Here is a 27,244-nt window from a genome sequence, read left to right as displayed (position 1 = left end):
CCCTGTGTAAATACATCCCTACATAAATACAAATAATATTCTACATGCAGTACATTAAATGTAGATTGACAACTACTGTGAAAGGAGCAATGGCATGATTGCATTGCCTTAGCATTGTCTTTTACTTGTCTGTTGTATTTGTTTGTTGGTTTGCTTGTTTATATATTTTATTTCTTCTAGTGGACATGACTTTCCAGGGAAAAATTCAGTGTACATATTCACTTTGTCATCAGTTTACTGTCTATCATACGATCCTTTGTTGTTGTTATTTAAAATCTGTCTTCAAAGTTAAAAAAAATCAAGTAGTCACATGGTGAGTCGGCAAGAAGTTGTGATGTACAAATCTTGTAAACAACCAACTTTTTCATTTACAAGTATGCAGGATAACATAAAGATATGTATTCTCTAATTCTAAGACCCCTTTCCAGAACCAAAGATGATGGAAAATGATAGGGGGGTCTAACAAACAGATGTCACCACAAAATCAAACGTCGTAGTTAATTTAAGCTAATTTATGCAACGTTATGACAATTTTTATGCCAATGATATTTTTATTCACGCTACAGACAACTCAAACTTTGTGATATCGACTCATGCCATACTGCCTACATACTGGCAGTCGAATCTTTACAAGTATAAATTAATGGAGATCCACAAGTTTTGAAATATAACGTATTTGCCATACCCTCTTTTACTAAACAATGCGATAGCAATAAATCTTCGTATTTCGTGAATAGATAATCACCACAAAACTTTGTACAACATGGACGTTCCTGAACAGCAGCAGGTCGTTCCCCATTGCATGGCCACAAAGGTCAGACAATGAGTAAAAGGCAAGTCCCTAAAATTTCGCTGGCTGTGATTGGTCAATTTATGCAATAGGTCAAAAGTGTCAGTGCATGAGGTCAAGGTAAAATTCTGTTCAGTGGGATGGTGTCCGTCAGATGTTTTCTATGTACCATTTTCATTTACCGTACTCCTTAAAATAGACGATCGTGATTACACGTCGTGATTTTATTATTTTGCTGCTAGTTTCAAAAAGTCTAACCATTTCTCGAGTTTTGTTTGTCGATACAATTGCCCTCTTCATCGAGGTCAAACATGTCGAAGTTGATAGCATCATCTAGTCTTTTTGAAAGATTTTACGATACCAATGATATTTCTGTTTTCACCGGTTGCTTATACGGTAAAGTTGAACGTAAGAGAAAACTTGCAGCTCTTCACAATGATCACAAAAGAAAACTTACGTGATAGACATCTGTTGAAAAAATCTTGTTTTACTTTAATGATAAATTTGAACGTAAGAGAAAACATGCAGCTATTCACAATGATCACAAAAGACACCTTACTTGATAAAAAACTTGAAAAAATCTTTAAAAACACAAGATTTAAAGAACAACTTTTCATGTGCTGTAGTCTTTTGCCTCAATTGTATGAAAGTGTAAAAGCTGAGCGAAGCAAGTTAAAAGCTCGTGTCATTCACATGTCCCGAATTTTCTATTGACAATGGGGACAAAAGTATTTCCCAACATCGTCACAAGATCCTATGAAAATGCATCGATTTATCATAGACTTTATTTTCTGACAAGTCATAAGACAGTGCACGATTGTCATGGGCAAGAAAAAAAGTACTAATTATTTAAAAACATTTTCGCTCTCAGCATGCCTACCTACCGTCACAATCAGCTAGACCTTTGTTTGCCGTATGAACTCCGAGATACAGACAACATACATGATCGAAATGCTGTAGCCGTTGTTCAAGATTGTTACATAGTTGAAAGTTTGAAGCGAGATACAGCAAACCATTTTGTACTTTAATGGCCGTTGCAACAAAATGTGTTCAAATACACCGTACTATGAATATTGTCACTTTTAAGTTTCATTGAAGCTATCATATATCATACATACACTCACTCTGGCTTGCCAAATGTAACCAAATGTGAGCACTTGGTGTCATTGACGTTATTTTTTTGTCTTTTTGGTGAAAAAAGTCTCTGAAACTGATGGTCTAATAACTTTGAAACTTTGTTTGCACATTCCTAGAGGTGACCTCAGACAGGCTTGTTCAAATTATGGTAAAATTTTTGTATTTGTGTATTTGGGACAATTTTTCCCCATTTTCAATCAAAAGGAAATCTGATAAGATCATGCGTTTGATTGCATTAAAATTTGATATGCAGGTTCCAAGGGATGATCTTAGTTTGGATTTTTTAAACTCAATTGAACTTTGCATATTCCTATTATTTTGTGCATTCTTTCCTGCTTTCAGTTAAAAAACTGAAACTGAAACGGCTTGTCTGATTGCTCTGAAATTTGATACAAAAGTCCCTAAAGATGATCCATTTAGGTTTTGTTCAAATCATGAAAATCCTGCCATATTTTATTTTTAGACTATATTAGTTTTTTGGTCAAAAACACCAAATACCACAGTCATATAATTCCCTGGTTTAACTTCAAACAATTTGGAACCACTGTACATTTCATCTGAATTGTATGTTTATTTGTGTGTAGATGCATGCTGAACTATTGATGGGAATTTGTTCAAATGAAGTTATCAGTTACAAAAATTATGCCGATGAGCAGAAAAATATGTAAAATTAGTAAAAATTCAATAACTACTGATCAGATTGGTTTGGAAATTGATGTGCAAGTAATTCATATCTGTAAGTCACCTTTTAGCTGATATCTTGAATAGTGTATCTTTCATGATTACACAAATCTGTTTTTTGATTAAAATTTGGTTTGCAAGGTCCAAGAATACATCTACTAGGTTTGTTTTTGGCATTCTAATTTACCTTGATGATAGTGCCATTGTTGTTGAATAACTTGAATCACGGTCCCGTACTTGAATAACTTGAGGCAGTTTGGTGCATACCATGTTCATGTATGTGTGTCAGCGTTGTTAACACTGCAACATTGTTCATTATGGTTTTAAAAAAGTACAGTTCAAAGAAACCATGAATAGTCCAACGCTATGCCATTTCATTCATGCTGCAATGTTGACTTACCATATTTTATCAAATGTGAGCACAGAGTCCTTTTTGCTATTTTTTTATGTTATACACGCTTTGCAGTCATACATGTTTATATCAAATTAGGGCGTTTTGAAACACACCATACAGTGGGTTGTAACTGGTTCAAAATGGTAACACAAGAATTGCAGTCACATAGCTGGAATTAAAAACGAGTATTGCTAGATACAGTGATGGTATAATGTCTCTACTGCTTTGATTGTATCTTCAGACAATTTGATGAACTTCTCAACATTCATTGTTAATAAGTACTTTTGAATTTTCAATTTTCCATCAAAGAATTGCAGATAAATGTGCTTGTTATTGCAATTGATCAAACATTTTATCTGTTTCTTTAAAGTATGACAAACTTGCACGGCTAATGAAAGATTTTGAGCCATTCAAGAATTTATGGCTTACAACATCTGATTGGTTGAAGTGGCATGAGAGTTGGATGAATGATCCACTCACATCCATTGATGCAGAGCAGTGTGAAAGGACAGTCTCTGATTCATTCAAGACCATGCACAAATGTGTCAAGTACTTCAAGGACATACCCGGTAAGATCTGAAAGGGTGACCTTTGACCCATTGCTATGCATAGTGCATTTTCCTATTTTTTATTGTAAACGCTCTCGGCAAAATTTTGTGTTAAGGACACATTTCCAAAATGATACGTAGCTTCATTTAAAACTGGTTACAGCATTACAAAATACATAAACTGTTACAATATCCATCAACTTGTTTTTGTCTATTACTGCATTTAGAATACCTGGCTTAGTTTCCTCAAAATTTATGGTATTGAAAGTTCCCAATCTAGAAACATGTCCTATATCAGGACATACCTTAGTGGTAGAAAAAAAAGTTTTCTGTAACAGATCACTTTCAAGTGACTCAAAAATAAATTCTTTATCATTGTTAGATCCCTGGTATACCAATTTGAATAAACAGTGTCTCTGCCATGACATGTATGATAATGTATTGAAATGTACAATGTTTGTGTTTTTGCTGAATGTTTTTAGTTAGTTTATTAGTCCCCACGAACACTTCCCGGGGGGACATAGGTTTGGTCATGTCCGTGTATCTGTCCGTCCGTGCGTGCGTGTGTCCGTTCATGCAGATATCTCAGAGATGCTTGGAGGGATTTTATTCAAATTTGGTACAAAGATTACTCCTTATGTCATACATATGCACATCAATTTGTTTTGTGATATGGTCCCTGCGGCCATTTTGTTATGATTTTTTCATGTACGGAGCCATAACTTAGGCACATCTCAAGTGATTTTATTGTACTACTGAAATCACTGATGTGTTCAAAACGTCAAAACAAAGGCCCAGCCACTAGCGCGTCTTACCGCAAGATATTCGCAGCTGTCACTCAACTTGTCAAGTGAAAATATTGACCCGCCAAACTCAAAAGATCGTGGCGCGAAATAGAAAAGCTCTACCCACCAAAGCAAATCTGTTAAACCACGCCTCCAATTTTGACCTCAAATTTCACGATCAACCACTTTCTCACACGTTGTTCAGACAGTTTGGTCCCGTCGACTGGCGTGGCCGGAGGCCATTCTGTCGTTCATCATTGGAAAATTGTAAAATTGTGAGACGATGAACAGGATTTACCCGAACAGACACGCCGTGGGAGAACAACTTGAAGCATGGCTCGGGACTAGGACTTTGTGAAATATGCAAGAACTGGAAAGCAAAGAACTGGATTTTGTTTGGTTGTTGTTCAGAAAAAAATTCACATATTCATCACAGTAAGCAATATTCTCATCGGTGAATTTCTCACAGGCTACTGACGTCAGTTTTTTAAAAGTCCATTCCCCAACTGACCATCGGCTTCTCACACCTCGTGCGACGGCACTGGTTGAGACATCTTCTGCACTATCGCCATATTCGTAATGCTTTATACGATACAAAGCGTTGCCATAAATTTCGTAACCCACGATCACTGAAACGGAACTTTTCGCCACCTCTTTGTATGACGAGAAAATCAAGAGTAACTGTACCCGCACCATGCAGTAAGATTTCCGTGACACTCAGATCCTGTAACTCGGGCAAGATTGCCTTCCCACTCCTAAATCCCCGTTTGAGCCATTAGGGTGTCACAGGACGAAGGTAAACCAGAGACTTGGTTCAAGTTGGTGAATTTTCAAAAAATAAAATGATCTGTAAAAGTATCTCGTGTAAAATTTGGCAGCCCAGGTCAGGTTTTCGTAGCGATCGAACGCGTTTTTATTTAGTCTGTGCAGCCAGCAGTAGTGAGTTAGTTTGTGCCGGGTGAAACTCCCCTGTATCCCGTTCAACCCACCCAACACGTTCATGTAATCCTACTCACACGTTTCACATGAAAACAGGACACAAATCATTGCATTCCAAGCGTTCACCCAACTCACACGTTCACAAATCACGCACTTGAACTAAGTCTAGTAAACCAGTAAGTAAATCGAGAGAAAGGCTGTGCACAAACACACTTCAAACACAGTGTAAGTGTGCGGTGGTCGGCGTTTGGAAGGTGGGCGTGGTTTTATGTTTTTGGTCTGGGCAGTCAAACTTTTCTGTTTCGCGCGTCAATGTTTTGAATTTGGCAGGTTCATTTTTTCGGTTGACAAGTCTTACTGACAGCCAGGACAAGTTGCGGTTGGACGTGCTGGCGGCAGGGTCTTTGTTTTTACGTTTTGAATACATTAGTGATTTCAGCAGTAAGTTGGTACAAGGATACCAACCTTTGTCATACATATGCATGTCAATGTTTCATGATACGATTCAATATGGCTGCATGGCAGCCATTTTTTGCTCACGTGTTCACACACGTGAGCATATGGTTTAGCCATGTCTGTCTGTGTGTGTGTGTGTGTCTGTGTGTGTGTGTGTCTGTGTGTCCGTGTGTCTGTATCCCCATTATCTCAAAAACGGCTGAACATATTTCAGTCAAATTTGGTAGACATCTTCAGAATTCAAATGGCTAGAACTGAAAAGGTTTTGGTGGGCGTGGCTTGCATATTAATGAAGTTATCACAGTTTTAATTTTTGTGATACATGGTAGTCTATGGGAAGCATGATGACCATGGTTTCTGGACATCTCGACCCCTAACCAACTCGACCCTAGACAACTCGACCTGCTACCAACCCAACCCTGGTTAGACCTTATAGCCTTGCTCCTTCATGCCAAATATCAAAGTCACAGGTCTTGCCAATTTTGAGAAGATGATTTTTAAAGTATTGTTTTTCTGATTTTTCTATGACCTTTGACCTCCCCTATACCTATGCAGCTAAGCTATGGCAATGGCTTATTCTGGCGTATGTTAAAGTCCAAGACAGCCAGCGTCTATTGGACAATGGCCAGTAGGGGACCAAATTGCTCTCCACAATTCCACTTGACCTTTGACCTTGGCATCCTCCCGCAACTCATTTATTATGTGCATTTCTAATTCTGAGCTAGCCAATAGAGCTGGAGGTCTGATTTTTGGTATATAGGGATAACTTAGCAATACAAATTTTTTGACAAAATGTCATGTGACCCCGATGACCTTTGACCTCAAATATACATATATGGCCATAACTAAGTAACCACAAGTGCTACACCCTTCATATTTGGTATGATGGGAGACCTTATGACATCACATCCTGTACCTCATTAATTATGTGCATATCTAATTCTGAGCCAGCCAATAGAGCTGGAGGTCTGATTTTTGGTATATAGGGATAACTTAGCAATACAATTTTTTTGACAAAATGTCATGTGACCTTGATGACCTTTGACCTCAAATATACATATATGGCCATAACTTAGTAACCACAAGTGCTACACCCTTCATATTTGGTATGATGGGAGACCTTATGACATCACATCCTGTACCTCATTAATTATGTGCATATCTAATTCTGAGCCAGCCAATAGAGCTAGAGGTCTGATTTTCGGTATATAGGGATAACTTAGCAATACAATTTTTTTGACAAAATGTCATGTGACCCCAATGACCTTTGACCTCAAATATACATATATGGCCATAACTAAGTAACCCCAAGTGCTACACCCTTCATATTTGGTATGATGGGAGACCTTATGACATCACATCCTGTACCTAATTAATTATGCGCATATCTAATTCTGAGCCAGCCAATAGAGCTAGAGGTCTGATTTTTGGTATATAGGGATAACTTAGCAACACAATTTAACTTGATTTTAGTAATTGAAACTTGCTATATACATCAAAGATACTGTGATATAACATTATTGAAAGTCAAAAGACGTTTTTACTTCAGCCAATTCCTAATTTGCATATTAAATGAATTTTCATACTTAGGGATATTCATCTGAATTGACTTGATCAAAATTGATGTAACTTGCTATGTACATTTCAGACACTGTAATACAATATTATTGAAAGTCACTAAGCATTTTCTCTTCAGCCAATTCCTAATTTGCATGTTTAATGAACTTTCCTAATTAGAGATATCTGAATTGACTTGACCAAAGTTGACAAAACTTGCTACATATATTGCAGATACCATGATACAACATTATTGACAATCATTAAGCATTTTTACTTAAGTCAATTCCTAATTTACATATTTAATGAACTTTGCTTATTAGGGATATATACTGGGATTTACTTGATCAAAGTTGGCAAAACATGACAACATTGATAATTATACCTGGTTAAAACAATATCGAAAGTCATTTCACATTTTCATGTCAGCTCATTTACAATTTGCATATCTAATGAGCTTTCACAGCTCGGCATATATGGCTTGAAGGACTTGGCCAACGGTAATTACACTTGCTATATAAAATGGTGATACAATGACAGCAGTCAAAGAACTTTAATATTTTTTTTCAGCTAATTACATATTTGTATACTTCATGACCTTTGAGAATTAATCGGCGGTGATTATTGTTCATTATGTTGATCATAATACTTTCAATGAAGTTGCAAACATGTGGCAAAGGTTCAAATTTACACATAACTGTATGAAACACGTGAGCATTTTCAGTTCATATCTGGTGTTATGATTTTTTAGCTCATATTTGGTTTTATATATAAATACCAAAAAGAGCTTATATGATGAGTCAGTGCCGTCTGTATATCTGTATATTTGTGGGTATGTATGTGCTGATGTATGTCCGTCACACACAAAGGCTCCCATAGTATTTGGTGTACAGGTAGATGCAGGGGTTGAGATGTGAATTTGTTCAAATGAACACATCAGTGTCAAAAATGTGCAAATGAGGTAAGAAAAAGTGAAATCCTGCAAATGTGCAGGAGTGATGGCATGCCAGTAAGAAACAGGCCAACTCCACTGATCTTGAGTCATTTCCTGTCATTGTTTATGAACTATTACATATTAACAGACCTGCTGAAACCATAGACAGTAGAGGGGGGAAGACCGTCTATACTAAAACTAAGAGGGGCTTGTTTCTGCTATGCATGTTGCTAAAGTTGACCTCCAGTACCTGAAGTTTCAGACCGTAACTACTTTTGTCATTCTTGTTTTTCTGGTTTAAATATTTCTTGTTGTTTTTCTGGTTGTACTGTGCAAAAATCATTGTCATAAACATCAACGTAGAATTTTCCTCCACTGAACAGATAGAAACAACATTTATTGTCGATCATTCGTAACTCATACTGGTATATACCAATGCTGATCAAATTTGAGCGACACCGTATAATTGTGGTATTTTTCATGTACAGGGCCATAAGTCAGGCACATCTCAACTGATTTTATTGTACATTGGTATAAGGACATCAACCTTTGTCATACATAAACATGTCTCGGGTAAATTTCATTTTCGTCATTTCAATTAATTCAACCACTAAATTATTTCAGAAGTTTTAATTTCCTATTAATTCGACGATTTCAAACCGTAATTATTTTTTTCTGGTCGAATTGATAGAGTTTACAGAATGATGGCGGCCTACATTGGTTTTATGTTTTCACCACCATGGAACTCATTCTTGGCCATTGAGCCCTATCTGTATTGCAATATTTTTATCACAGACCTAATCAATGAAGAGGACTCTATCCTCTCTGAGGACTTGTAATCAAATTACCCATTAACAAGTGGGGACTGTGTCATCAACAATGACTTGTTTTGATGTTGTTTGTCCAGAGCCATAATTTAGCAACATCAAGGACCAATTTCAATAAAACTTGGCACAAGAGCATGGTACCAAAAAGTACTGGTTCAGATCAATTGTATTTGTGATACCATCAAATATGGCTGCCTGGTGGCCATTTTGCTTTAATTTTTTTGAGGCTTGGGCCAATTATCATACTTACCAAGACCGGTTTCATTTAAACTTGGTACAAAGACAAGGTGCCAAGACATATAGCTATCACTATATTAACCTTTGCTCACACATTCTTATTGCTACGTTATTTTGACTTCAATTCAGTAATTAACATTGTAATCAAATGACATAAGTCAGGTGGGGACTGTGCCATATACAATTACTTGTTAATCACAATATTTTTGTCACTTTCTCTCTCCTATTCAATGTACCACTGTATGTACATTTTAATATATCAACATTAATTACATTTTCATATCAATGATTGATTGACTGATTGTATTGTTATCTTAATAACTGCTTGTTGTTGCCTTTATCATCCTTTTATCTGGATGCATGAAAATATTTACCTGTTTGTATTATTATTCAATACTCATCCGCCATACATGGTGCATGTCGTTATCTGTAATTTTCTCCCTCATTGTGATTTGATATTGATTGCATTGTTTATATTGACATGCATTGTGTCCAATGAGCAGCCACTCATCCAGCTTATCCATGTACAGGTGTCCAGCATGTAGCTAAGGAAATCAAGCAATGGGTTGAGGAATTCAAGCCATACATCCCGCTTATCCAGGGTCTTCGAAATCCTGGAATGAGAGAACGACATTGGCAAAACCTATCACAGGAATTAGGTTTCACAGTCAGACCTAAGCAGTCTTTGACATTCAGTAAATGCCTTGAGATGAAACTTCAAGATCACATTGATGTTATTGCCAAAGTTGCTGAAGTGGCCGGAAAAGAATATTCCATTGAACAGGTCAGTATCACATTTTGTGCACTACATGTAGGTTTTCCCATAAGAACCCTGTTGGATTCTCAGATGATCTGTATCTGGATTCCTATATGATTCCTGTACTATCGACCTTGTCTGTCCTATATGAAAATGCTCCAAAATACTAATCCCTTGTCTAAAAGACTATATCTTACAGATCTTTATCTCCAAGAATTCTGTAGAGTTTTGAGTAAGTGTTGGCTGTCTTACAAACAAAATATAGGCCTAATGGACATCCTATACAAAGTCCTATATGACAACGTGTGCCCTGTAAGATGTCCTACATGAGCCTGGCTAACAGGAATTTTATAGCAGTCCTATAGGTATTTTTGTAGGTGTTTTGAAACCACCATATTGAATGAATTTCAAACATCTTTGGAAGCTGACATGCACCAACAATTCCATAAGAAGATATCGCAGGAATCACAGATACACAAAAATATTAAAAAACAATCAGCCATGTATAATCATAGAATTTGGTAGTATGAAGGTACATCCTGAGTCATTTGGGGTTCAGTTCAAGTGAAACGTTAGTCCCAGAATACATGCAAGTGAGCTTGAAAAGTGTGACCATGGTCAAATGAACATGATGTATGTCCTTTTACATTATGTTATTGTGCAGCCCGTAACTCCTGTGCTATAACTTTCTTAAGTACCTGCACGTCAATAAAAAATACAAACAAGTCAAAAGCAACAGAGGTCAACAGCTCCCAAAAATAGTTTATGCAGTTGGAACTATTTCATTTACTATGACTTGTTTTATCAGTGAAGTTCAGACCTCTTGTAATGATGATGTAAAGTGAAATGAAAAAAGTAGAAAATGATGATATGAAATTCATATTTTTAATCATTTCTTCAAGTTTCCAATGGAGTTATATTCATAAATCTATTGTAGCTGATGATTTCTTTTGTATTGTAGGCACTGGACAAAATGGAGAACGAATGGAAACCAGTCAACTTTGAAATCATATCATACAAAGATACTGGAACTTACATCATGAAGGGATCTGATGAATGTACACAACTGTTAGATGATCATATTGTGATGACACAGAGCATGTCATTCTCACCTTACAAGAAACCTTTTGAAGAGAGAATCTCAACATGGGAAGGAAAGTTGAGAATGACTCAGGTTAGACAATATTCAATGCTTACTTCCAGTGAACTGTCTTGTATAGCACAATGTGGGTTTGTTATGTCATCAACTTCCTCCACTGCTTGAGATATGCTCTGTGTGAATGAAATTGTATTAAATTGTCAAACACTGTTATGATGATGATAATAATGATGATGTGCATGGTCACCTATTCGTTCAGTGTCTTTCAACATGTCAAACAATATAAATAGTGTCTCATATCAAACAAAATTCATGAAAAATGGCCGACTTTGTCCCTTTAAGATGTGAAGGATTCATGAGAAAAAGTCTAGCTGCCAATTTGTTCTACAGTGTTGGTTGAACCTTTGTGCAGATTTGTTCATGTCTTGACAAGTGCTTTCGTTACCTGGGAAGATGGTCTGTAAGGAAAGAAGTACATGAATTTGACAAGAGTTACTCTCTACATAACACAGTGGGGCTCTATTTGCCACCAGGTTGCTTGTATTACCTTGAAATCTATGATATGAAGTCAACAGTATCAGTCTAGATTTGACATGAGAAAAGTTCAAGAAGACAACGTCCATTTATCGTGGTTATTTGGACAGTTCTAATGTCTACATATTATCGGCAAAAACAAAAAGATGGTAACATATAGTTTGACACTCTGCCCACAGGATGTGCTAGATGAATGGTTAAACTGTCAGAGGGCATGGCTTTATCTGGAACCTATCTTCAGCTCAGAAGATATCAACAGACAACTTCCTGTTGAAAGCAAAAGATATCAAACAATGGATAGAATGTGGAGAAGAATTATGAAGAATGCCAAGGAAAATCCACAGGTAAGGGCAATACTATTGCAAAATACACCACAGAGATACTTGGAGTCTATCAAAATAAACAGTACACTACTGAACATCCAGATACTTTGAATTGTCTTTTAAGGTAGCTAAATACCTTTTAGCCACTTTCAGATTTTTATTTTTTTCTCAATTGAACACGTCCCAAACCCCAATAAAGTATACATTTTCTGAAAGCCCTGATATAGAGCTATCCGCCCAAGCACAGTACATGGTCATTTTTTGCATAAGAGTCACGTGACAAGCGTTTTGCTAAACCTTCCAAAAACTGGTTTTTCCCGCCTTATGCAAACACGCTGCAAGATTTCCAGTTGGAATTTCTTCATTGACAAGCCTTGACAATATCCTTCAAAACCGTCTCTTGGATTTTTTCCCAGAGGCTCCATTCAAATTATATGGCGTGATAATTAAAATTCCTTGAAAAGCACCTTCATCTAACACCTTTAAGAGCGCATTAAAAAAAACAAAGGCATATAAAGAAAATCCCAGACACGGTTTTTGGCCAAAAATTTCTTCTTACGACATTAAGATGCTTTTAAATTTGATTAGAAGAGCCATAAGGCAAATTTACATATCTGATGCCACAGGCTCATTTATGTATAAAGGTTTGTGTCTAGAAGCTTCCCAATAGTCTATGATACTGCAATGCTTGTTTAAAGCCGCACTTTTCAATCCCAGGTTCTCGCATTAGTGGAGTTCTCCTCCCAGTCAAACACCTGGCCAGTACAATGTTTGATTTCTATAACATTAATCACACAAACTGATCTCAACCTTTTGTCACATTTTGCTAATCCTGCAAACAGAGTTTATGCAAGCTTTTGATTGACGGTCGGTTCAAATCGCCAACGGTCATTGATTCCCCACCACAAACGCTTGAATTTCCTAAAAAATTGTCTTCCAGTCGCGTTAGACTTTGAATATAACCACAGAGTTCGATCGGCATCAACTTTGCGCTGACCGCTTGGCAGTCTGTGTGTGTTTTTGCGTACGGGGAAAACTAAAAACTGGCATTTTCTGGAGCGTGTGCCCGTGTGTTGCCTGTTTGGTGTCCACTTACACAGTGAACGCCGCCATAGCTTGGCGTCCTTTTAAAGGGAGGCTCCGCCTTTAACAGGACAGCTCTAAAGAAACCCTAAATAGCTGAACACCACAGCTTACATTTAATCCAATATACTCACAATTATTATACATCTACCATCGAGAACAATAGAATTTTGCGTTTGCTAAAAAAGCCATATGGTTTCAAGGCGCCCCATTCCCTGCGGCTGTATCTGCGCGTTCACTGTAGAACGGTTCTAAGGGACCCATTGGACGAGTGCCTGCAGAGCAAGTCTCACGTGCTCTGTACGTTTGTGTGTAGTGCACTGACTCCAAAACTTGCAGAAGCGCGTCCTAGATAGCGTTCCATACTGGCGCGATAGAATCGGAAGGAAAATTGTTGACATTGCACTAAAACGGTCACTACTCTGACATTTTGATGCCCTAGTCACGAATGTAAGATGTATAATAATAAGGTTATTACGAAAATACTGCAAAGGGTGCACTCGGACATTGGCGCCGCGCATTGCCCTCCGCTTCGCGTCGGGCGATACGCTGCGCCGATGTCCTCGTGCATCCTTTGCGGTATTTTCGTAATAACCTCATATTATGAACCTGCACGAATTTGTAAGGGTGCACATTGCTGAATGCCCACTTTTTAAATGCCACTTTGAGTTAGTCTTCGATCATGCACCCATAGACAGTAGAGAAACCAATTATTGTCCATATTAATTCCATGCAATCCAATATTTAACCCTTTAACTCCTATAGGTAGCCCTATAAAGGACCCCCAGGGCCTGAATTATTCTGAGGGAGACACTTGCTGAAAGATACAGCAAGTGTTATGTGATAAAAACTTTGTTTCTATGACAACTGTCAGAACCTAAATGGGGTGTATGTAAAGATAAGTTGCTCCAGTGTATGCTCGCGCATTGATATGCAAATTAGTTTCGACGAACTTCGAGTGTTAAAATTTTAAAACATGTCATTATTTAATCTGGTCTCGATATCAAAAAGGCTGTCTGTCTATCCGAACTGAGAAAGAAGTTTTATTTAAGCAAATAAACATATTGTGGAAAGCCATTTACTGAGACTACTGATATGTAAAATAATAAACTTATAAGACACAATGTTAAGTACATATGCATGTGGAACACTAATTGGGAATTTGACTTTGTCTTTTATTTTCCAGGTTATCTCTCTTTGTCCAGATGCTCGTCTCCTTGACAACTTGAAAGAATGCAATAAACTGTTGGAACAAGTACAAAAAGGTCTAAGTGAATACTTGGAGACAAAACGATCATCATTCCCTCGATTCTTCTTCTTATCAGATGATGAGTTGTTAGAGATTTTGTCACAGACTAAAGATCCGACTGCTGTACAGCCACATTTGAGAAAATGCTTTGAAAATATTGCCAGGGTAAGTAACATGATCTATCATCAATTCATCAATTTGACCTTTTTGTTCACACTTAAAGTGATTACAGAGTATCAAGATTCCTGCCATCTGGCCTTTGTATCTTCTTAATGTTAACATGGTCGAAACCTATTTCTTTGTGCACGCAATTAACAATGCATAACATTGAAGATGCCAAGTTGGGTGAAGATTTGAAAGGAATAGTCAAGTTTACCACAGTGAAAATACTTAGGTTGATCTAACTGCCATCACCTTTGTGTAATTGGTTTTGTAAGATATTCCAAAAGGGAATGCTCCAGTTGTACTTGAGGCAAAACAAAAAAAATGTTTACTTTTCTCCATAGGGTTTCTTGAAATCTCTCCACATATCAGGTATACGTGGGCAAAATGTAAACATTGGTTGCATGTTATGCATTTTAGTCAATGTCATCTATTGTTCATGAAAAATCAAGAAAAGTTTACTCTGTACCTGAAAAATATAACATTTATTGTTATGTAGGTCATTTTCCCCCACACTCATCATGACCTGAGTTTAATTAGTGGAGAACATTCTCAAGGTCACTACCCTTAATGACCTCACAACCTTGAATTCAATTAGTCATGTTTAGAATGTTCTGGAAATTTAGTTAGTTGTGTAAGAGAGATAATTTTAGAACAGTAATTAGTATGTCAATAAAAGTTCTAGATTGTTCTTATATGCCCTTATGTAAGCACATGGGTATAAACAGGGACGTGCACAGCTTGCAGTCAGACTTTGGGGATTGTGTCTCTTGCGTATTTGGAAACTCCAGCAGTATTAATTTCAAGACTTTTCAAGACCTTCACTGCCAACGCTTGATTTTTTACTGTGGACTTTGTGCAACTTCAAGCCTGCAAGCCAAAGGACTGTTCATTCATCCGACTTACTGTTACAACTCTGAGACTGGAGCTTTGCCATCCCAGCTGAGATAAGTAGCCTGTACACTTTTACAGTTTGTATTCTATCCCTGACTTAGCAAGTAGTTTTATTTTTCGTAATAAATTTAGTTTTATACAGAAACTGCTGAGTTCACCTTTTTGTTCGTTTTCTACACGTAACGTTATCAACACATACACTGGATTGTTGGATGATTGTCTTGTGAAGGCCATAATTGAAAAACTTTCATGCTAAATGGTAACAGCTTCAATATAAGGAATGTTTAGACAGTTAGCTATACATAACAGAACCTTGTAGTTAAGGATGGCAGAATGAGAAAAAAATATACTTTTTCATAAACTGCAATAGATATTATTGATTGGAGAGATAAATTAATATTTTGTGAATATGTTGATAGGCACAATGGGATATTTTGGCTGAATAACATAAAATTGGTATGTATGTATTTTTTATTTTTTTGTGATTTTTGGTCAAAAGTCTTGTTTTCAGGAATCACTCATAAGATAGGTATCAAATTTTGATTTTAAGTTCATGAGGATCATCTGATTATCATACATCCAAATGATGATGAAATATTGATAAGTAAATATGAGCAAATTGGAAGACAGAAGTTAGTTAATATTTAACCAGTGCAGCTGATAGTGATACACACTTTTTTACAAAAAAATTAGCATGGACATTTCTGTATGTTGTGTTTAGAGAAGTAATGGATTATTTTGATGGGGACATTTTTTGCCTGTCAGAGAAGTTTGGTTTTTTCATTTTAGATAATTACATATTTGTATATGTAATAGTTTTTTTCAATTCATCTAAAGCAATTGTTATGTAAGAAAAAACATATAAAATGGTGAACTCAGCAATTTCCTTTAAAACAAAATTTATTACAGAAAATAGAACTAATCACTAGGGCCTAGGGACAGAGTACAAGTTGTAAATGTTTACAGGCAACTTATCTCAGCTGGGACAACACTAAAGCTTCAGAATCAGACATTGAGACAGACTGATGCAGTCCTTGGCTTGCAGGCCTGAGGTTGCACGAAGTCCACAGAATAAATCTAGCGTTACTGTGAAGGTCTTTAAAAGTATTGAAATTAATACTACTGCAGTTTCCAAAGTCTTTAACCCTTTGAGCGCCAAAGTCTATTTTTGTCCCCTTTATATAATAAACCCCTGTCAATTTTTCTCAGATTTTTGCCAAAATTTTGAGAAAAAACTAGTCTATGGCCAATAGTGGCCATTTCGTTGCGATTTTTTTCAAGTTTTTGAACCATAACTCAACTATCCCTGAACCTGTTTCGTTCAATGTTGGTACACAGATAAAGTACTGTGGCATATATATGCACGTCAATTTATTTCATGATACGATCCAATGTGGCCACCAGGTGGCCATTTTGTTGAGTTTTTTTCATGTTTTTGAACCATAACTTATTATCCCTGAACTGATTTCGTTCAATGTTGGTATACAGATAAAGTACAATTGCACATATATGAATATCAATTTACTTCGTGATATGATTCAATATGGCCGCCAGGTGATGAGATTAGATTTTGTATTTCCAAACATTTAAAAAATTCACCCCTCTCCCCGGTAAAGAAGCTACCAAGCATGTAATTCAATCACCGTAATTCAAACACTGTAATCCAGCAGGGCCTATGCCATCAGTGATGACTTGCAAATCTATCAACTTGTGTTTGTGTCAGTTTTCTGATTGTGTTATGGTTAATTTTGTCACAAATTATAACTGCAGTTGACCTTTGAAAGTGATTTGAAGATCACAGAGATGTTCTCCGGTGAAGGCGAGAAGGTACCATTCAGTCAACACATGTACCCTGAAGGTAATGTTGAAGACTGGATGACTGAGATTGAGAGAATTATGAAGGAAAGTTTACGAGAAATTACAGGAAGATCAATTGCTAAATATCCAGAGGTAAGAGGATAGTTTGAACTTTGTGAAAGAGGAAGAGGTTGCAGTCAATAGGGTTATTTGTGAACATTCATGATTCAAAAAGTTGCCATGATTTGTCATGTTTTCATGCATTTGTGTAAAATCCATGACGACTAATATTATAAAGCAGAGTTTAAATAAAGATTAATAATAAAAATAATAATAATCTCCACAAACATTACTGTTTACCTTGACATTACCTTGGACATAAATACATTGATGTCAAATTGCCTTTGAATTGAATACAATTACACCTTCTTGTTTGTAGAAAAATTGCTCATATCATGAAATATCAATTATAAACATTATAATGTTTAGTTCCTGCAGATGAATACACTGGCATACATATACATGTCCATTGCATTTGGTTTTGCATGCATAATTAGGAAAAAAGAGAAGGGCTAATTTGCATAATTGTAGCACCTACCATCTTAGTATTTGGTGGACAGGTGCACCCTGGGGTGGAGATGTGAATTTGTTAAAATAAACATGTCAAAGTCAAAAATATGCAAATGAAGGGGAAAAAAGGAAAAAATCCTGCAAATTGCTAAAACTCTGTAACCACTGGCCAGATTTGGTTGAAACTTGGTATGCAGGCTCTTTATAGTGACTTAAGTTACATTTCTTCAAATTGTGGTGAAATTTTCAAAGTTGTATTTTTGTGGTGATTTTCCCGTTTTTCATCAAAAAATCTTTTCTGAAAGCGCTCATCCCATTGCCTTGAAAACTTGTATGTATGATCCTAGGGTTGGCCTTTGTCAGATTTGTTTAAATTGTGGTGAAATTTTCATATTTGTATTTTTGGGGCAATTTTTCCCATTTTTGTCAAATGGGCCGGTATTTGTGAAACATGATAGTCTTGATCCTAGGGTTGTTTTCTGTCAGATGTGTAAAAGTCATTATGAGATGGAGCATTTCATATTGCTGGGGTATAAGATTAATTTGGACTTGCAATGGAATTTTCTTAGTAATCAACCTGTAAGAATGCAATGTCATGTGTGTACTAGTACTTAGTATTTCTGTAAAATGGGAGCACAGTGTCATTGACACTATTTTTAATGCTGTTAAATCTCAATTAAGATAGTACTTTCCAGAGTATTTATGTTGATAATGGTGTACCTGTAACAATGATTAATATATGATGTTTGTTTACAGATGCCTCGTACAGAGTGGGTGTTGCAATGGCCTGGTCAAATTGTTATTGCTGGTTGCCAGGTCTTTTGGACTAAAATGGTAGAAGATGCTATTCAAGCTGATAAACTAGCAGAGTTACTAGAAACACTCAAAGATCAGGTACAAATACTGCACTGTGATGCAAGCTCTGCTTTCACACCACTAATTCTCTGTAGAAATGAAAAAAATCAGTAGTCATGGAAGATCCATGAAAAAAGCACACAATGGAATTCTTCCTTCACATCAGATGACATGATGTTAAGATTTCTATTGAAAACAAAACTCAATTATTGTTCTGTACTTTGGATCTACAGTAGAAATCCATGTGAAAATATTGTTGCTTGTCGTATATGCAGTTTTATTAACTTATTTCAATTGAATATTGCTTGTATTTTCATTATAATTAAAAATTACCAAATGCTCCATCATTGAAAATTAATCAAATTTTATTCCTTACATAAGTTTCAAGGAGTGACTCAAAATTCAGGTTTCTAAAGAATTATCAAACTGAAGATAACTTTCTGTCTGTTAAATCAAAGGATAATTATTGAAGACAAAATGTAACATTCTTGACATTCAGATTTTCAGTAAAAATTGATGTTAATGTCTTTTTTTTAATTCTTTTGTCATCAGCTCAATGACCTTGTAGCATTAGTTCGTGGTGACTTGTCAAAACTACATCGTATGATAATGTCAGCATTGATTGTCATTGAAGTTCATGCACGTGATGTAGTGGCTAGTATGGTAGATGAAGGCGTCAAAAATATCAATGACTTTGAATGGATTAGTCAACTCAGGTAAGAATCCTAGAACACTTCTCTTGCCAAAGGCACAAACCATACTAAATATAATCTTGTTTTGTTAAAATAGCAGACAAACTTAGACATTGATTCTATTCAAGGTTGTACTTCCATTAGCATCAATACTTTTGAAACTTGAACATGGGTCGTAACCAGTTTCTTTCTCGTAATTTTGTTGAAAGTGTTCGTAAAGATGATAGTGTTCATTTCAATTCTTTTATCTTTGCTGTGTGTATTGATCGTATCAACCAATTTCATTTCATATGATTTTACATCATAACTCTAGCAGTGACAAAACCACTACCTTTCTGGGAACCCATTGAAGGATAGTGACAATGGCAAAAGTGGAGGGGGACATATGGTTTGGTTTCCATCCGTCTGTCCACACAGATATCTCAGACATGCCTGAGCCAATTCCTTTCAAACTTGGTACAAGAATAATACACTATGGCATACATATGATATTCTTTGTTTTATATGCGGCATGCATAATTAGCATTAATTTGAATAATTAGTGATTTTTGTAAAAAAGCCCAGTTTCTTAAGAGACTGCACAAAATTTGCAAAGTATAAATCTGTATACAGCTGATGAAATTTTTGATGGACTATCCCTTTAACATTGAATAAAGACACCATGCAGTGTTATGTTAATTAATATTTAATTTACATATGTAATGAATTTTCCTAATTAGATTGATATGTCCAGAAATGCTTCATCAAATTGATGAAACTTTGTACTGATGTTGATCTGACAGTGTTGTAATACAATTCATTGACACTTGGCGGTATCGTTTATGGAATATGGTAAATATGATAGTCTGTCAGTGTTACAATAGAATGCAGAAATGTTTGGCAACATCCTGTTGATTAATTACTAATTGCTGTGCTCTCGTTGTCACTTGTAATGTTCGTAAATTACGAACAAAAATGAAAATTTTCAAAAAAAATAAATGCCCGATCGGCCATTTACGAATAATTTTGTTATTTTTGAAGCCTGATTTTTGGTTAAGACTATGAATTCCAGGGAAATACTGTCATATCTCGTCTTTCAAAAACTACTCTGCCCCTATCATCGGCGCATCGACACATGGCGGTAGCTTTGGATTTTGACCTGTGCTAACATGAGCATGCGCGAAAAAGTTTCAAGATCCCCGGATTGTGTACTCTCATACTGGTGTGCTATGCATTACAGTAGTTTCGAGACACCCAAACACTCACACGCTGTCAACTTTCCGAATGGACTGTTGAAGCAGATCAGGGAATTGACTTATTTAATGACCTTTTGTGATTACTGTGGCAGTTCAGACTGGCTTAACAGGGAAACTTGTTTGTAATGACTGCACTTAATCTGATGATACTTGCTGCAGATGTTGATCATACAAAGATTTACCAGTCAAGAAAGGCATTTAACAATATCAATAGCTAATTATAGGAAATCTCTTTTGTACTGAATGTGGGGGCATTTTTGGTTCACGTCTGGCGTTCTGACTTTTTTATGTCAAGAGCCATTACTCAGACATGCCTGGACAAGTTTCTTACAGATAAGTTGAATTTTGACATTTCAAGAGCCAGGGCATGACATACCTAATTCTGTCCAACTTGGTAAAAGGACATAACGCTATGCAATTTATACTATTACTAATGTCTACTTGTGTACAATCCAATCCAATATGAGCATCAGTCACAGACATGGCTTTGGTACTCGCATTTCTTTTTTCATGCGCATCATATTGACTTCAATTTTTAGTCACTTCGAGTGACATATTCCTAATTACAAGGGGGCTATATCATTGGCAATAACTTTTTTCCATACTTATGTTCGATGACTAGGTATTACTGGGTAGATGAATTTCTGTATGTGCGTGCTGTGAATGCAGAATTTCCATATGGTTTTGAATACCTTGGTAATACTGGACGTCTTGTCATCACGCCATTGACTGATAGATGTTACCTAACGCTGACTGGGGCACTACATTTGAAATTTGGTGGTGCTCCTGCTGGACCAGCTGGTACTGGCAAAACAGAAACAACCAAGGTAAGATTACAACTGAGTTTCATTCTGACATTTCTATTACTAGTATTTCATGTTGGTATGATATATCCTGTAGTCTCACTTAGAATACCATCCAAAGTGATATGATATATCCTGTAGTCACACTTAGAATACCATCCAAAGTGATATGATATATCCTGTAGTCACACTTTGAATACCTTCCAAAGTGATATGATATATCCTGTAGTCATACTTTGAATACCATCCAAAGTGATATGATATATCCTGTAGTCATACTTTGAATACCTTCCAAAGTGATATGATATATCCTGTAGTCACACTTTGAATACCTTCCAAAGTGATATGATGTATCCTGAAGTCACACTTTGAATATAATCCAAAGTGATATGATATATCCTGTAGTCACACTTTGAATACTATCCAAAGTGATATGATATATCCTGTAGTCACACTTTGAATACCTTCCAAAGTGATATGATATATCCTGTAGTCACACTTTGAATACCTTCCAAAGTGATATGATATATCCTGTAGTCACACTTTGAATACCATCCAAAGTGATATGATATATCCTGAAGTCACACTTTGAATACCATCCAAAGTGATATGATATATCCTGAAGTCACACTTTGAATACCATCCAAAGTGATATGATATATCCTGAAGTCACACTTTGAATACCATCCAAAGTGATATGATATATCCTGAAGTCACACTTTGAATACCATCCAAAGTGATATGATATATCCTGAAGTCACACTTTGAATATAATCCAAAGTGATATGATGTATCCTGAAGTCACACTTTGAATATAATCCAAAGTGATATGATATATCCTGTAGTCATACTTTGAATACCATCCAAAGTGATATGATATATCCTGTAGTCACACTTTGAATACCTTCCAAAGTGATATGATATATCCTGTAGTCATACTTTGAATACCATCCAAAGTGATATGATATATCCTGTAGTCATACTTTGAATACCATCCAAAGTGATATGATATATCCTGTAGTCACACTTTGAATACCATCCAAAGTGATATGATATATCCTGTAGTCACACTTTGAATACCTTCCAAAGTGATATGATGTATCCTGAAGTTACACTTTCAGTACCATCCAAAGTGATATCATGGCATTGAATGACTGCATTTGTCAATGGTATTTTTGTTAAAGTTTTGAAAAATTTGGCTTTCCAATAACTACTCAGTCCCTTTCACTGTCTAGGAGTTATGTATTTGTATGTGTGTAAATGTGTATGTGTGTGTGTGTATATACACACACACACACACACACACACACACACACACACTTATACACAAGGCAGATAGATGACCAGAGTCAGATGGATAGTGACAGCAAGACATACAAAACAATTGCTTATAATCAAGTGTTGTTAGTAAAATTTGTTCAAAAATTGATTGATTCATATTTTGTGTACAGGATCTTGGGAAAGCCCTTGCCATCCAGACAGTTGTATTCAATTGTTCTGATCAGTTGGATTTCATGGCAATGGGAAAATTCTTCAAAGGTTTGGCAAGTTCTGGGGCATGGGCTTGCTTTGATGAATTTAATCGCATAGATATTGAAGTGTTATCGGTAGTTGCGCAGCAAATCACCACAATCCAGAAAGCTCAACAACAGAGGGTAAGTATTCAAGTTATACTTTATTCCTGTATTATGTTCATAAAAGTACATTCGTCTGTCAGCAGCCGTTTCTCTGTTATCACTGAGCCGATTTGTTTTAAACTGTGTGCAAGATAAAGTACTGTGACATACATACCAGTATGCACATCAATTTATTTTGCGATACAAGCTAATATGGCCGCCTAGTGGCCATTTTGTTGCAATTTTTTTATGTTTTTGAGCCATAACTCAATTATCCCTGAATGGATTTCATTCAATGTTGGTACACTGATAAAGTAATATGGCATATATATATGCAATATTTTGTGATACGATCCAATATGGTTGCCGGTTGGCATTTTGTTGCAATTTTTTCATGTTTTTAAAACATCAACTCAACTCAACTATCCCTGAACAGATTTCATTCAAACTTGGCACACAGTCATTGTATTGTAGTGTGCATTTGCATCACAATAAATGGTGCGAGCAGGGACTGTGTCATCAACGATGACTTGTTTTCGCTGTGATGGACAATAGATACACTTGTACGGAGAAAAGCTTCTCAAAAGATCAAGTTTAACACCTATGTTGTTGTGATGTGCACATCTTATGTAAGCCTAGGTAGGGCAAGTAATTGGGTTTATATTAACAGTGACCATTATGTGACCATAGTTGAGTGCAAAATATTTCTCCTCTTCATATCCATTATATTTATGTGAAATAAAAGTTCACTGTTTCCATTATAGATATTTTTACATCCTTTCAAGTGCTTTGTCTTTTTTCAGCTTCACACATATCAAAGACTGGTGACAAATAGATCTATTCCACTCTTAAAATATACATATTGCAACCACTTGACAATCTCATTCAATGTTTGCTACACTTCTGCATTGACTGTCTAGTTAAATGACTTTCACGTTTTTGTCCAAACAATTTGGCTTTTTTACTATTTTACAGGACTTCACATTCATTTCAAACTGCAAACACTGGAGGTCCAAAGGACATTGGCACCTCTTGGCCCATTATGTTCAGAATTATTTTCTCATTTTTTGCTCATTATCATTTAAAAATTGTTTTCTTGAAAACAGTCCATCTGATTGTGATCAAATATGGTTTATAAGCTCAAAGCGATGAGCTCATTCAGTTTGGTTCAAATATTGGTTGAATTTGCTTGTGCCAATTTTTTTTGCTAATTTTCTGATTTTTATGTCAGACACTGTTTTCCCTGATTCCACTTGTTTGTTTTTAATTCTAGTATTAAATTATACAAATGAGTTATAAAGAAATTTTAAGTTTCTGACTTGATTTAAGTAATAATACTAAAATAAAGGTTTTCTACCCCAAATACGTACACCTTTAATGCTTCGTGTAAATTACTGCAACCATATTAGATTCTCTACTTTGTAAAAATTGACAGTGTTAGGGGGTTTTGTGTAATCTTTGATGAGAAATGTTGCTTTGAGGAAAGTGTGCCAGCAATGTGATATGCCATCTTTAGTTACATTTGTGATTGATTACTGTAACAGAAAATGTACACAATTACTTTATAGGTTGACAGGTTTATGTTTGAAGGTGTTGAGATTGCATTGAAAGCATCATGTGCTGTCTTCATTACTATGAATCCTGGATATGCTGGAAGAACAGAATTACCAGACAATCTGAAGGTAAGTGTGTTCATGTCTATAGAAGACCTATCAAGTAACAGCTTTTTGTGTATCCTAGATGAAAAGAAAACCTAAGTGTATTACCAAGAATTCTTATTCTGTTTAACATGTAAGTAATGATAGATGTGATTCATTTCAAGTGTTTTCAAGAACAATGGATGAATAATTGAATGTACCGGTATATGATCTTATCCTTCTGACTTGGTCACAGTGCTGAACATTTTCCAGAGATATGCTAGCTCTAGAGTGTTCTGTCTTGGCAAAGACTGTTTAGGAATAATTAGGTTGATTGTCAACTTAAATGTTAACTACTCGCATTTTGCAAAGTATTTTTTATACTAACTTTTAGCCACTGTATTTTCTATGGTAGGCACTATTCCGTCCAGTTGCTATGATGGTACCAGACTATGCTATGATTGCAGAGATATCTCTTTATTCATTTGGATTTGGAGATGCAAGAGCTCTCTCCAAGAAAATAACAACAACCTTTAAGTTGTCATCTGAGCAGCTTAGTTCACAGGTAAGTTTACTGCTGTCTCATAATGTATTTGTGCGCAGGCTGAATGACTATTTTTAGCTCACATTTGATAATGTATATAAACCAAAGACTGTTAATATTGTATTCATCCAATTATATGATCCTGGGTCAGCAATATAAACAAGTGTAATTACAAGGGGAATCAAATAATTGAACCACCCCATATTTTATGCCACCACTTCTAATTTATGCTAATTTATACCACTATGCTATATATACCACTGGGGTTGATTTGACCCTTTAACTTTCCCGCCCTTATGGCCACCTGTACATGCCAATTGCAGAGCTTTGTTTAGATATTTGAAATAGCACAGTTGATATCTGGTAAGGCTGTCATTGACTCATCTAAGACATTCTGAAAATGTGGAGAGCTGAGATTACATCCAAAAGAATCGCTGCATGTTTCAGACAGGTGAGATCTGGTATATTTTGAAGCTGTCAAATCAACACCGAGGTCAAACTTTGCTGAAGCTAAACTATTTGGAATACTGACATGACAATTGATAGGAAAATTATCTGAATCAATTCTTGATACAACATGTGAAAAACAAATCTGAGGACACAATACAATAATCTATTACACTACAACCGTTTGACACTATACAAGTGACATATCCTCCTTCATCATTGGGAAGGTGACCATTAATAATATTTTAATCAAAATGTTTACAAATATTCAACACAGTTTTCTGGCTTCATTTACATGACACGTTTATCTTTAGAATGACGTGGCAGATGGTAATTAGATGGCTCATAGTTGTCACTGTCAAGGGGAAGGTAATCTGTCAAATCGTCTAAAATAAAATCATCTTCCATGCCAGTTCTTGCATTGAAATCGCCCCTAAGATAAAATATTTGTCAAGGTCTGAACTGTAAAATTAATTAGCTGAGTTTGTAGAGTATCAAATGCTGCTACTGTATCGTCTGGTCTGATGTAACAACATCCTAAAATTATATCTCTATCAAGATGAAACAAAGATTTGTCAATATTTACAAATACACAATGCTCTGGATTACTAGAAACCTAATGGACTTTGCTGACAATCAAATTTTAATATATGAAGCAGTACCTCCACTCTGGTGACTCATTGGACTGTGTTTTACTGCAAGAAAAGTAAAGACACTATAATTTCGTAAAATATTAATGAAATCATTCAGAAGACAAAATCTTTCTACCAAACCAATAGTATCGTAATTTTCGCAAAATGAAATCTTGGTCATTCACCTTAGGTTTAAGTCCTCAAACATTGCAGAATAAGGTGGCAAGTTCGGGCTTTGGCACTTTCTTATCTGTCACTATGGTGCACTCATCAACTTTCGTCGACTTTGTAAATTGTCCTGATACCTTAGTTGTTGATCCAAATCCACTTGTCGTAACATACCTTGGTGTTTTGAGTTGGGTCTTCATCCAAGAGAGATTTATGGAAAGTAAATAGTTTGGATAAATGTTTTGTAGTCTTTTTGAAAAGTCTTCTCTGATGCTAATGTTTGAGCCCTTCAACTGCCTCACATTCAAAAGCACCTTTCCTCTGCAATGTTTTCTCTGCATGTTCATTGAAAGGGGCAATTTCTGCCCCATTCATCAAAATTAGGGGGCAGACTTGACATTCTAGGGGGCAGTCACTTTTGATGTTGATTTTGCCTTCCTAGGAAGCGCTTTCCCAATATCATTACAATCGTCACCCAGTTCAGTTGCATCATCTACCGGTATGTCGCATCCGTACTAACATTGACAACATGATGTTTGTCAGCTGGTGATGTGCTCGGCTGCTCTCCATCTTCTGTGGATTTGTCACCCACAAGTTTCCCCAAATTTGGGGGTTTAAATCCATGAAAATACATGTTTGCACCAATCCCTGTGCGTCGTTCAAGCTAAAACTGGAATTTTTCCAAATTCCATCATTGATACACACAGTTCACTATACTATGCGCTTGGTCACCCTTATATATCAGTATATGTGGACGTCTTTGCTTGCTGTGTTTTGTGCACGATTTCTGCACTGTCAGTAACATTTTCAGGGCAGACAATGCCTCGAAATGCGCACTTTGCGCGATCGCGCAGTCAAGAGA

General features: G+C 36.1%; 1 protein-coding gene across 5 annotated transcripts in view; it reads left to right on the top strand.

The window, feature by feature from the left end:
* The window catches only part of LOC139151247 (dynein axonemal heavy chain 1-like), a 206,762-nt gene that overhangs the window by 42,040 nt on the left and 137,478 nt on the right, over positions 1-27,244 (top strand). For all 5 annotated transcript variants that reach the window (XM_070723939.1, XM_070723931.1, XM_070723923.1 and 2 more), the window contains exons 17-28: positions 3,373-3,571; positions 9,816-10,069; positions 11,004-11,216; positions 11,855-12,019; positions 14,268-14,495; positions 17,157-17,336; positions 18,510-18,647; positions 19,161-19,324; positions 21,158-21,362; positions 22,790-22,993; positions 24,523-24,636; positions 25,007-25,156. In XM_070723939.1, the coding sequence (XP_070580040.1) occupies positions 3,373-3,571; positions 9,816-10,069; positions 11,004-11,216; positions 11,855-12,019; positions 14,268-14,495; positions 17,157-17,336; positions 18,510-18,647; positions 19,161-19,324; positions 21,158-21,362; positions 22,790-22,993; positions 24,523-24,636; positions 25,007-25,156 (2,214 nt within the window). The remainder of the gene's footprint in view (positions 1-3,372; positions 3,572-9,815; positions 10,070-11,003; positions 11,217-11,854; positions 12,020-14,267; positions 14,496-17,156; positions 17,337-18,509; positions 18,648-19,160; positions 19,325-21,157; positions 21,363-22,789; positions 22,994-24,522; positions 24,637-25,006; positions 25,157-27,244) is intronic.

Source organism: Ptychodera flava, chromosome 2 (genome assembly GCF_041260155.1).
Source record: "Ptychodera flava strain L36383 chromosome 2, AS_Pfla_20210202, whole genome shotgun sequence".
In the NCBI taxonomy this organism is placed as follows: Eukaryota; Metazoa; Hemichordata; class Enteropneusta; family Ptychoderidae; genus Ptychodera; species Ptychodera flava.
This window is presented reverse-complemented; position numbering and strand designations above follow the sequence as displayed.